The sequence below is a fragment of the Odocoileus virginianus genome, chromosome 33 (genome assembly GCF_023699985.2).
Source record: "Odocoileus virginianus isolate 20LAN1187 ecotype Illinois chromosome 33, Ovbor_1.2, whole genome shotgun sequence".
NCBI lineage: Eukaryota > Metazoa > Chordata > Mammalia > Artiodactyla > Cervidae > Odocoileus > Odocoileus virginianus.
Window position 1 is genome coordinate 21,496,748 of NC_069706.1, and position 12,849 is coordinate 21,509,596.

At 39.3% G+C, this 12,849-nt stretch overlaps 1 protein-coding gene across 13 annotated transcripts in view; it reads left to right on the forward strand.

The window, feature by feature from the left end:
* Positions 1-12,849, forward strand: part of TNRC6A (trinucleotide repeat containing adaptor 6A) — a 218,348-nt gene that overhangs the window by 125,427 nt on the left and 80,072 nt on the right. For 2 of the 13 annotated variants that reach the window (XM_070461053.1, XM_070461054.1), the window contains exon 3: positions 385-439. The exons of 10 other annotated variants lie outside the window; for them this stretch is intronic. Coding sequence is in view for 1 of the 3 variants with exons in the window: in XM_070461050.1 (XP_070317151.1) it covers positions 760-794 (35 nt within the window). In the remaining 2 variants the exon portion in view is untranslated. Of the gene's footprint in view, positions 1-384; positions 440-459; positions 795-12,849 lie in introns of those variants that run through there. One more of the 13 variants, XM_070461050.1, reaches the window with a different exon arrangement.

Here is a 12,849-nt window from a genome sequence, read left to right on the forward strand (position 1 = left end):
AGGTCCCAGTGCAAGGGGAACATTTCCTAAAGTTAAGTTTAAAAGTTTCCTGAGGAGGGAGAGAGAAGATTAGGTGGGCAAATGCTTCCTTTCAACTCCATCCTTAGCACTGTGCTTCTTTTTTTCCAAATAAGGAGAGTGTATTTGTCTTTACCCATTTGTGCCTCCCCAGGAAGGCATTATCCTATGTTCAGTTAGTAAACATTTCTTGCCCGTCTTATATTCCAAATGCAAGACTAGGCACTAGGGAAGGCAAGAATGGCAGTAGCTGAAGTTAGCGGATGTTTTCTGTCTGCCTGGCATACTTTGAAGATCTTACATCGACTCGTCTGATCCTGAAACTCTGAGGTAGGTGCTTTCAGGATCTCCATCTCTGTTTTACAGGTGAAGACTTTGATGCACAAAGAGGTTAAGTAACTTCCAGGAGGCCACACCACTGGTAACTGCAGGAGACGTTACCCTTTGGACCGTACTGTCTTGCCTCACAAGAGGCATGGTTCTTCACCTCCAAAAAAAGTGAAAGTATGGGGAGGCAGAGCCCACATATACAGGCAGCACTCCTAGATAAGAATTCCTCATCCCGGGCACTGCAGACCTCTTTTTTGGCTGTGCCACGAGGCATGTGGGATCCTAGTTCCCTGACCAGGGATCAGACCCATGCCGCCTGCACTGGAAGCTCGGAGTCTTAACCAGTAGACCCACTGTTGACATTTTGACCAGATCATTTGTTGTTGTGAAGTCTGCCCTGTGTATTATGGGATGTGCAGCAGCATCAGCCAGGAGTACTCACTCAGGTGTGACAAAAAACGTCTTAAGACATCGCCAGAGGTCCCCTCAGGGGTGAAATCACCCCCGCTGTTCTAGGTCTTCATGTTTCCTGAGTATAACCAAACATTTGGATTTTTAACATTAAATTCGTAAGTGTTCAGTATCTTTTGTAATACCGTGGGACTCCAAATTCCCACTGTGTAGACCCCCTGTTTGGAAGCCCTTCCAGTCTGAATGAATGGCAGACGTTTTATTGTCATTCTCCGTTTCCTCTGCTCAGCTGCAAACCCTGGAGACGGTGTGCCAGGTAGCCAGGGCCAGTTAAATAAAATTGGCACAGTGGATAAGTTTGGTTGCCTGCATGAGGTCAACTCTCTTTTCTTAATTTACTGTCGGCCATTAAAATTGTCACTTTCTGTCAGTATCCTGGCATTCAAAAGACAGAACTGTAATGTCTAGATACGGGAGATCACAACTGGAACTAAATTTTAAAGAATGGAATCCGTTTTAAAAGGCAGAGAAAAAGCAGTGTAGGAACAACAGCAGAAATAAAGGTACAAAACCCAGAAAGTATAGAGAATTGTGAAATAGTAAGTAGTTCAGTTGGATTGGCGTGTGAGGGTGGAGGCAGGGGGTAGAGTTTCTTGAATATCCGGTGGAGGATATTTTGCATAAATCTTACATTATGGGAAGTTACTATGAAGCTTTTAGGTCGGGTGGTGATAGGATAGAAAAATGATAACTAGTGATCTGGGCAAGAGATGAGGACGACCTGAATAAAGTGGTAGTAGAAAAGCAAGAGTATGATTACTCAAGATGTTGAATCTGGGGTTTGGCACCTACTTACTGGGATTAATTGGGAGCAGAGTCTTGGGACTTCCCTCGCCATCCAGTGGTTAGGAATCTGCCATCAAGTGCAGGAGACTTGGGATCAATCCCTGGTTGGGGAACTAAGAGCCTACATGCTTTGGGATGGCCAAGATCATGGGCAGCAGCTATTGAGCCTTCAAGCTCTAGAACCTGTGCACCACAGCGAAGACCTGGTGCAGCTAAATTTTTTATTTATTTATTTTATTTTTTCAATTAAAAAATTATTTTTTTAATTTAATTTTTAAAGAATATAATTTAAAAAAATCCACTAAGTAGACAGGGGTTTCCATTTTGGGTAAAGGGAAGATTGACCCAACCTCTGAACAAAATAAGTGTGAGAACAGACATCAAGGTTTGGGGAAAAAAGATGATAAATTACAGTTTATGGTTGTAAAAAAAAAAAAAAAATCCCTTCTAATTCAGTGTATCTAACTTAAAAAATATATATGTGTGTGCATATATAAAGTACATTTATGTATAAATTATGTAATTATATTAGTACATATATAAAGTAAATTATATATATATACACACATATAGGAAGCCAAAATGATAGAATCATTGTGTATTTAGATCTAGACCATAACACCAGCCAATATTTGGATCCCTTCATTTTACAAGTGAGAAAGCTGTGGTCAAGGTTATAGTCTCTAACAAGTGACAAATCTGGGATTCAAACAGACCTTTTGACTCTAGCATACCTTCAGGCTAGGCAGTATTTTATATTGCACGATAGGAAAAAAGGTAACTTTGGTTTTTTCTTTCTTTCTGAAAATAGAATAATTACCTCTATAGACTATTTTGGGACCATTTTGCTAATTTAATGTAGTGTGTATTGTCTAAAGTAGAAGTTACATGCTTTATGGCATGCTGATTTTCTTTTTCCCCTAAAACCAACCATTAAATGCCATCACATGAGAAAAGTTGTTAAGGATGCTGCATACTGTATAATGTAGCATCTAAACTGGAACGTTTTTATCTGAGACACCTTTACCTGGGACGTGCTAACTAAGAAAAGACTAGAGAAAGCAGGTGTGAACTCCCTAGATAAGGTGCTCTTGGAATTTACCCAACTTTATTTGGGGAGAGAAGCTTCTGATGTTGTTCAGTGTTTGTGTTGCTTTCCTGCAATGTGCTTTGTAGGCCAGCAATTTCATATTGATAGGTTTCTTTCTAGCTTTATTTGGAAGCTGTATGGTACATCAGTTGGTAGAATAAATGAATTATAAAAGGTAAGCTTAATTTTAAAGTGTGTAACAACCCTCTATGGAAATTTTAAATATAAACATTAAAAAATCTGAGTACCATTCTGTAATCTCTTGTGAATTTTGGTGTCTGAAATAAATCTGTGAGTGTAAGTTACCATCCTTTACAGCTCCGTTTCATGGCAATCGCAAAAGTATTGTCCACAATTGGAAAGACTTAAATAAATATGGCTGTGTATATTCTGGTCAGGTTAACTTATGATTTCTCTCTCAAAATCAAGAAAATGTCCTTCCATTTAAAAAATTTTAAAAATCATCCTAATCTTAATTAAAGTAGCAAGAAGAGTGCAGTGAACACTTGTATCTCCACCTAGGTTTACCAGTTTTGCCAATTTGTTTTATCATGCCCTGTCACCCCTAAAGAAAGAACAAGGGCATTCTGCGTAACAGCTATCAAATAGATCACAGTTGGAGAGGTTTAGCTTTGTTACAGTACTATTTGGTTCATATTCAGATTTTTCCAGTTGTCCTAATAATGTCTTTTAAAATTTATTTTCTTCTTTTTTCTCAGTTCCCTAATCCAGGGTTGCATTTAGTTGTCTTCATTTCCTTCCATGAGGAGCAGCTCCTTATCCATTTCTTCCCCGTTCATGACATTGACATTTTGGAATAGTCCTGACTAGTTGTTTTTGCGGACTTCGGTTTGGATTTGTGCTGTGGTTTCTGTGTGATTAGATTCAGGTTAAGCCTTTTTGGCAGCAGTGTCACGTAGATGCAGTGTTTGTTCTCAGTACATCGCATCAGGTGCCCTCCCCCACCACTTGGAAGGAAATTAACTGAAACTTTACCCAGTACTTTTACCTTTACACTAACTCAATGTTTTGTTTTTGTTTTTTTCATTTTAGGATGTGCCAAACAATTAGTTGAAGCTGAGGTATAATTTTAAATAGTTGAGGTTACAATAATTACAAGTCTTTTTTAAATTGGCCAACTGTAATGATTGCAGCTTTTTTGAAAGGTTATTCTGAATATAACTCTTTTATTGTTAGACATAAAAGTTGTGTGTTTTTGGCTTTTCACCTGTAATAAACTGATAACCCTAGTAAGAAAATGAAACATTGGGCTGGGCTTGTGATATGCTTTCTTCAAAAGAAAGCCCCCATTGAAATTAGAGTGGCATTGTGCCACTGGAACAGTTTCTCATCCTGAATTTCGCAGGGACCACAGATGGTATGAAATAGTTCAAAAAACTGAATGTATGCTTAAAAAAAAAAATCCTTAGAATACTTCAAAGATTTGTGGCTCCCCAAATATTAAGAAACATTGTGTCATAGGGAGGATGATAGAGGAGCTGAATAATGTGAATAAAGAGATTTTTAAGATTTAAAAAAGAGAAAGTAACATTTGATTAAGGCATAATTTCTCTAAAAAATACAAAAAAAAACCTCAAAGAGTAACAATGTGAAAATAAGAGTTGACCCTCAGGGAGTTGGTTCCAAAACCCCCAGCCCAGCCCATTCCAAAATCCAAAGATGCTCAAATTCCTCATATAAAATAGCATAGCATTTGCATATAACTTACACACTTTCTCCCTTTCATTTAAATCATCTTTAGATTACTTATAATATTTTATTCAATGTAAATACTATGTAAGTAGTTGTAAATACAGTGTTAATGCTATGTGAACATTTGCCCATGGATAGCAATTCAAGTTTTGCATTTTAGAACTTTCTGGAATTTTTTTTTGATCCTTGGTTGATTGAATCTGAATTTGGAACTTGGGCTTTGGAGAGCCAACTGTATAGTTTAAATGTCCTGTCAAGGTGGTCTTATTTTTAAAATGAATTGCATACTCTGTGTGAGCAGATTATGAAGCAGAAATCTGTGTTTCTACTCTTTTAACAGGGAAAGAGCATTTTGAATTTTGGTGTGTTGTGTGACCATGACTCAGCTGACTTCCCGTTTCAAATGGAATGTTCAAAACAGATTGAAACTTGGTTAAGGAATTTTATACTTTGAACCTTACAAGGTATTTTCTGCAAACAGCAATTGATTAGACTTTGTATAATAACAAACACGATGAAACCAAGTCACTGGTTTTGCTGTTCTTACTAGTAATTTTGAGTCAGCCAGCATTGATTGAACGGCTTGCTGCAGTGATACTGAATATCTTTTACAATTGTGACATCTGTGTTTTGTTGACTTTGGTCTCTTTTTTCTCTTACTCTTCTGGAGTATCCCCATAAAACACTAGGACATAGTGCTGGGTGGTGTGAAATATGCACTAATTTTAAATGTGTTTTAAGCATTACTTCACCATGTTAGGAGCTTCCCTGGTGGCTGAGATGGTAAAGAATCTGCCTGCAGTGCAGGAGACCCAGGTTCGATCCCTGGGTCGGGAAGATCCCCTGGAGAAGGGAATGGCAACCCACTGCAGTATTCTTGTCTGGAGAATCCCATGAACAGAGGAGCCCAGTGGGCTACAGTCTGTGGGGTCACAGAGAGTCAGACACAACTGAGCAAATTTGTTTGTTGCTGTGTTAATTGACCGTGCAGGGGTGTCAAAGAAATGTGTTTTACTTAATATTCTACCTGTGAGTCCCTAGATGACGTGAGGCATATAAATGAGAATCTCACTGTGATAAGATAGAAGGGAGTGTAAAATGTGCCTTCTCTACATTGCTGAGTTAATCGTGCTCAAGCTGCAGTTCCCAGCCTGTCACTTAGCATTTCTTAGAAACCGCCGCCGCCTCCCTATGACGCTGGAATTGAAGCCCAGGCTCCTGTCTGTGCTAAGCTTATCTGTTTAGCTTTATCCCTTCTACCTCTTGCTCTGTCCTCAGTTCGTCCTTCTCTGAATGTCCTCTTCAATTTCTCCCTCAAAAAAATTTTTTTCTAACACTTTGACATAGCATAAAGTTCACCCTTTTGAAGTGTATGATTCAGTGGTTTAGTTTATTTGCAGAATTGTGCAATCATCACAGCTACCTAATTCCAGAACATTTTTTATACCCCCTCCCCCCGCCCCTCAAAAAATAACCCATACTTACTATTGATCACTCCCCCTTCACCCCACCTCCAGCCTCTGGCAAACCACTAGCCTATACTTTGTATGGTTTTGCCTATTCTGAACATTTTTTATAAGTGGAATCATAATATGTGACCTTTTGTCTTGCTTGTTTCACTAAGCATGTTTTTATAGTTCATACATGTTGTGGCATGTATTAGTACTCCGTTCTTTTTATGGGCAAAAAATAATCCATTGTGTAGCTATACCACATTGGGTTTATTCATCCATTCATTAGTTGGTGGGCATTAAGGTTGCTTTCACTTTTGGGCTATGATGAATATATGATGTTGTGACCATTCATTTACAAGTGTTTGTGTGGATGTATGTTTTCAGTTCTCTTGGGTATGTACCTTGAGGTGGAATTTTGAGGCATATGGTAATTCTGTGTTTTAACTTTCTGAGGAACCACCAAGCTTTTCCAAAGCAGTCGCACCCGTTTTCCATTTCTACCAGCAGTGTATTTCATTTTCTTCATATCCTCACCAATGTGAGTGGTATCTCATTGTGATTTTGATTTGCATTTCCGTAATGACTGATAACACTGCACATGTTTTCCTATGCTTACTGACCATTTGTGTATTTGACTTGGAGAAATGTCTGTTCAAATCCTGTGCCCATTTAAAATCTAGTCATATTTTATTGTTGAGTTGTCAGGAGTTCTTCGTGTGTTCGAGATGCAAGCCGTTTGTTGGATTATGGTTCACAGCTCTTTTCTCCCGTTCTGTGGCTTGCCTCTCGCGTTCTTGGTGTCCTCTGAAGCCCAGACACTTACAATTTTGGTAGAGCCGATTTGCTGCCTTAAACTTTTTTAAAAAATTTACCTCTAATTGGAGGACAGTTGCTTTATAATACTGTGTTGCTTTCTGCCGTACATCAACATGAGTCACAGCCATAGGTGCACACGTGCCCCCTCCCTCTTGAACCTGCCTACGCCATCCCAGCCCTTTAGGTCGTCACGGAGCACTGGTTTGAGGTCCCTGTGTCATAGAGCAAATTGCTGCTGGCTCTCTGTTTACATATGGTAATGTGGATGTTTCCATGGCACTGTCAGATTGTCTCAGCCTCTCCTTCCCCTGCTGTGTCCACAAGCCTGTTCTCTCTGTATCTCCATTGCTGCCTTGCAAATAGGTTCATTTGTGTCGTCTTTCTAGATTCCATATGGGTGCATTAACATATGATATGTCTTTCAGTTTCTGACTTCACTCTTTTTCAATAGGCTTTAGGTTCATCCACCTCATTAGAACTGACTAATGCATTCCTTTTTATAGCTGAGTAGTATTCCATTGCATATATGTACTATAGTTTCTTTTTCCATTTACCTGTTGATGGACATCTAGGTTGCTTCCATGTCCTAGCTGTTGTAAATAGTGCTGCGGTGAACACTGGGGTACATGTGTCTTTTTCAGTTCTAGTTTTCTCAGGATATATGGTGGAAAAGGAAATGGAGACTCACTCCGGTATTCTTGCCCAGCAATTTCCATGGACAGAGGAGCCTGGCGGGCTGTAGTTCATGGTGTCGCAAAGAGTTGGACACGACTGAGCAACGAATACACACACAGGGTAAATGTCCAGTAGTGGGATTGTTGAGTCAGGCTGGTTTTAATCCTAGTTTTTTTTAAAGCATCTCCATGTTCTCCGTAGTTGCTGTATCAGCTTACATTTCCACCCACAGTGTAAAAGGGTTCCATTTTCTTCATACCCTCTCCAGCATTTATTGTTTGTAGATTTTTTTGATGTTTGCCGTTCTGACAGGTGTGAGGTGATACCTCATTGTAGTTTTGATTTGCATTTCTCTAGTAATGAGCGATATCGAGCATTTTTTCTTGTGTTTGCTAGCCATCTGTATGTCTTTAGAAAAATGTCTGTTTAGGTTTTCTCCCTCTTTTTGATTGGGTTGTTTGTTTTTCTGGTATTGACCTGCATGAGCTGCGTGCAAATTTTGGAGATTAGTCCTTTATGAGTTATTTCATTTGCTATTATTTCTGAAACATTTTTGAGTGCACATCTCAGTGAAGTTAAGCGCGTTCACGATGCTGCCCCACTGCCCCTGCCGTTTGCCTCCATGACTTCATCCTGCGGAACAGACGCTGCACCTGTTAAACAATAACTCCCCGTTCTCTCCTCCCCGCCACCCTGGGAACCACCATTCTTTCTGTCTCAGTGAGTTTGTTCTAGGTAACTCATGTGCATGGAACCATAGTGTTTGTCCTGTTGTGACTGACTTATTTCACTTAGCAGAATATTCTCGAGGTTCATATATGTTGTATCATGTCATGCAATTGATTTTTGTATGTTGATTCTATATCCTGCAGCTGTGGTGAACTCATTTATATAATTTCCTTTCCATTCTTAATGCCTTTTATTTCTTTTTCTTTTTTTTTATTGGAGGATAATTGCTTTACAGTGTTGTGGTGGTCTCTACCATACAGCAACTCAAATCAGTCGTAATTTTATATACATATATATATTCCCTTCCTTTTGAGCCTCCTCCTCCACTTATTTTTCTTGCCTTATTTTCCTAACTAGAACCTACAGTAAAATGTTGAATAGGAATGGTAAAAGTGAACATCCTGGTCTTGTTTCATCTTAGAGACAAAGCATTCAGTCTTAACCATTAGGTACAATGTGAACTGTGGACTTTCTGTAGATAGCCTTTATTAAATTAATGAAGTTCCCTTCTATTCCTGGTGTGAACATTTTTGTCTTGTCTTGAAAGGGTGTTGGATTTTGTCAAATGCTTTTTCTGTATCTATTGAGATCATGTTGTTTTATTGTTTGTTCTGTTAATGTTATATTACATTGATTTTCTTTCTTTCTTTTTTTTTTTTAATCCAGCTAAGTTTCTCTGGCATGTGGGATCTTCCTGGGTAAGGGATCGGACTTGAGTGTCTTGCATTGTCAGGCAAATTCTTTACCACTGAGCCACCAGAGAAGCCCCTACATTGATTTTCATATGTTAAACCAGTTTTGCATTCCTGGGATAAATCTCACTTGGGCATAGCATATAGTTCCCATTATATGTTGCTAAATTCGATTTATTTGTGTTCTGTCGAGGATTTTTGAGTTTCTGGTCTCAAGAATTATTGATCTGTAGTTTTCTTTTGTGACATCTTATGTCTTTTGGTACCTGGTGTGGTCTGGTCTGAAATCTGGAGTCTGGAACTCTTTGCTTTGGCATCTGCCTCATTCTGAATTGTGCATTAATAATTGTTTCTATATATCCAGTTCCATTTTTCCTTTTTCATTTGTTTCCTGTTATTGAAAACATTACTTTTGGTTGCACTGAGTCTTGGTTGCTAAACTCAAGATTTCTCTAATGGAGCTGTGTGGGCTTCTCTTGTTATTTGGGCTTCTCTCTTTGCAGAGCATGGGCTCTGGAGTACGGGCTCAGTAGTTGTAGCCCATGGGCTTATTTGCTTCAAGGCATGTGGGATCTTCACACACCAGGGCTTTAACCTGTGTCCCCTGCATTAGCAGGTGGATTCGTAACTTTTGGACCACTGGGGAAGTTACTTTTCCAGTTTTATTAAGGTATGATTGACAAAGTCAGTTCCATTTTCTTTTCTCAGTGCATACTTGTGTGTGTGTTTGTGTGTGTGTATGTTATTGAGATATAATTGACATCTGACTTTGAGCAAGTTTAATATGTATAGCTTGCTGGTTGGAAATATTTATATACATGTTGACCCTCAAAAAATGTGGGTTTGAGCTGTATGGTCCCACTTATCTGTGAATTTTTTTTTCTTCACTATCGTATTACATGATCTGTGGTTGGTTGAATCTGTTGATGTGGAACTGTAGGTTTGAAGGGCCAACTGTAAAGTTTTATGCAGCTTTTCGACTGCATAGGGTCTGTGCCTGTAATCCCCGCCTTCTTCAGGGGTCTGCTGTATTCCAGTAGGATTACCACAGAAGTATTAGCTGGCACCTCTCTCAGGTCACGTAATTATCGTTTCTTCTTTGTGATGAGAACATCTAAAACCCAGTCTTTCGGCAACTTTGAAACATACAACACAGTATCATTGGCAGTAATCACTATTCTGTGCATTAGATTTCCAGAACTTATTCCCTTTATTTGCAAATTTATTATTCCCTTTAGTTGGAAGTCCTGTTTAACAACATCTCAATTTTCCTATCCCCTGGTCACTAGTAACCACAAGTTTGGTTTTTTTAGAGTCCACATGTAAGTGATAGTCATACAGTATTTGTCTTTCTCTAACTAATTTTACTTAGCATAATGCCCTTAAGGTTCATATCCATGTTGTTGCAAATGGCAGAAATCTTTCTCAAGGCTGAATGATATTCCTTTGTATGTATATACAGCATCTTCATTCATTGATGGACTTAGGTGGTTTCTGTCTTGGTTATTGTGAATAATGCTGCAATGAACATGGGAGTGCAGGTATCTTTTTGATACCCTGTTTCGTTTCTCTTGAATATAAATCCCAGAAGTGAGATTGCTGGATCATTATTAGCTGTATTTCTAACTTTTTGAGGAACCTCCGTACTGTTTTCCTTAGTGGCTGCACCAGTTTACATCCCCACCAACAGTGTTCAAGGGTTCCCCTTCTCTCATGTCCTTGCCAACACTTGTGACCGCTTACCTTCTTGAAGGTAACCATTCTAGGAGGTGTGCCGTTTCCATTTTCTCCTGTATGCTTTCTTTCCTTTGGTCGCAGTCTTCTTTGTATACTAACGTTAACTTAGTGCAGTGTTTTGTACCTAGTCTCTGGTAGCTGATGTTTAGTATACACTTACGTGCATCTCTTAAGCACTTCCTCTGCATTACTTAATTTAATCTTCACAAGACACTTCTGGGGGAGGTACAGGTTAAGACCTCTTATAAACGAGATGGAGGCTTTAGCTAAATTAAACAAGTTGCTTATACAGGTCTGTAGTGGAGTTGAGATTTAAACCCACTTCTCTTAAGTTCAGAGCCGGAGCTCTTAACCACATGCTGTGCTGCCCAGGAAATGCTTGCTTGAATAGATTGGATTTAAACTGGTCCTTAAAGAAGTAGAAGGTGGGTAGAAGAGAGAGTGGGAAGAGTGCATGTGTGGTGGTGGATGGGTTTATAGTGTTAGTAAAAGGCAGGGAAGCAGGAATTTAATTGGTATTTAATTGGAGTACCTGGTGCTGGGGGAGTACAGTGCAAGTAGAACTGGTTTTTGTTCCAGAGCAGTAATTAGTTCTGTTTGGAAGAGTGAGATTGACATCTGAAATAATTAGAAAAAGAGCATTGTTTAATTAGAGGTCAAGAGTGAGTTTTGTATGAGTTGGAAAGAATTATGAAGGAACTAGTAATTAAGTTAAGCCTCAAAAGAGGAGTGGATTCAGGAGAGTTGTCTAGCAAACCAGATTTCGGATTGGACTTTACGACTGTTTTGTGCTGTAACACTTGTAATCCTTTACTAGTATTATTTTATTGCTCAGATTATGAGGCCAGTAGAACCCCCTTTTAAGCTCAGCTTCCTGCTTTTTTAGGCATTCCAAACTATGTATCATCTGGATCTTCATGGCTACCTCATTGTAGCCTATTTTTCTCTTCATTCTTAAAAGGAAGATATGCTGACTTTGAACTGTGCTTTATAGTTCAAAATCAAATGCTATACAGAAATACACAGTATTGCTGCCACCCTGACTTTTGTCTTCTTTTCTCCACATATTTCTGTCACGAATAGGTATTTTTATTAGTTTCTCTGTGTGTGTGCTTCTAGAATTCCTTTATGCAAATACAAGCACATGGGGAAATGTATCTCTTCCCCACTTTCAACATGGAAGGTAGTATACTGAACCCTTTTTTTCCCAGTTAACTATGTACCTTCCAGACCCTTTCATGTCACACCATGGAGACCTTATCTGTTTTACAGCAGCATATTGTTCCATTTTGTGGATGAATCAGTATTATTTAATGACTCGAGCATTTGCAGGTATGAACTGCCTGTACCTGTAAACAAGCTTCTCTCGTGTTACCTCTTTGATTGTTACCTTCCCTGATACTTTTGCTCCCTAACCCCTTTTCTGTTTCCAAATAAGTACTGGTCTTCCTGATGTTGGCCTTCCCTGGTGGCTCAGTTGGTAAGTAATCTGCCTGCAATGCAGGAAACCTCGGTTCGTTCCCTGGGTTAGGAAGATCCCCTAGAGAAGGGAGTGGCTATCCATTCCAGTATTACTGCCTGGAGAATTTCATGGACAGAGGAGCCTGGTGGGCTGCAGTCAGTGGGATCACAAGAGTCGAACACGACCGGGTGACCAACACTTCCCTTATTTTTAAAAACAAAAAACTTCATTTCTGTTTTGTATTTTTCATATCAAGGCTGCGTTTTTGAAAATCTGATCACTCTTAACCTCTTCTGCAACATTCAGTTTCTGTCTCTACTGTCTGGTGAAATTACAACTTTGTAGCTTACCAGCAACTTCGTGTTGTGTGGTACTAGGCTGGCTTTGGTGCTTAATTTGGATGTAGGAGGACAGAAGGAGGGAAAAAGGAAAGGCTGATGAGCAGATAGGGAAAGGCTGGGAGAAAACAGTAAGGGAAAAGCAGAGTAAGGGGACAAGTAGGTGAACATTTTTTGCAGGAGATGTGAAATTATTTTCATAACTAATTTGTAACATACAGTTGGCTTCTGTGTGAAGATGACCTGCCTTACAGTGATTTGTGACTGATAGGCTAATTGAGTGCCATGGAAAGTTACCCTCGATTTTCTCTTATTTCCCTTGTGACTCAGCTGGTAAAGAGTCTGCCTGCAATACGGGAGACCTGGATTTGATCCCTGGGTTGGGAAGATCCCCTGAAGAAGGGAAAGGCTACCCACTCCAGTATTCTGACCTGGAGAGTTCCATGTACTGTATATCCATGGGGTCGCAGAATCGGGACGTGACTGAGTGACTTTCACTTTTTATCACTTCTCTATTATCATTTCTAATAGCAGAGCT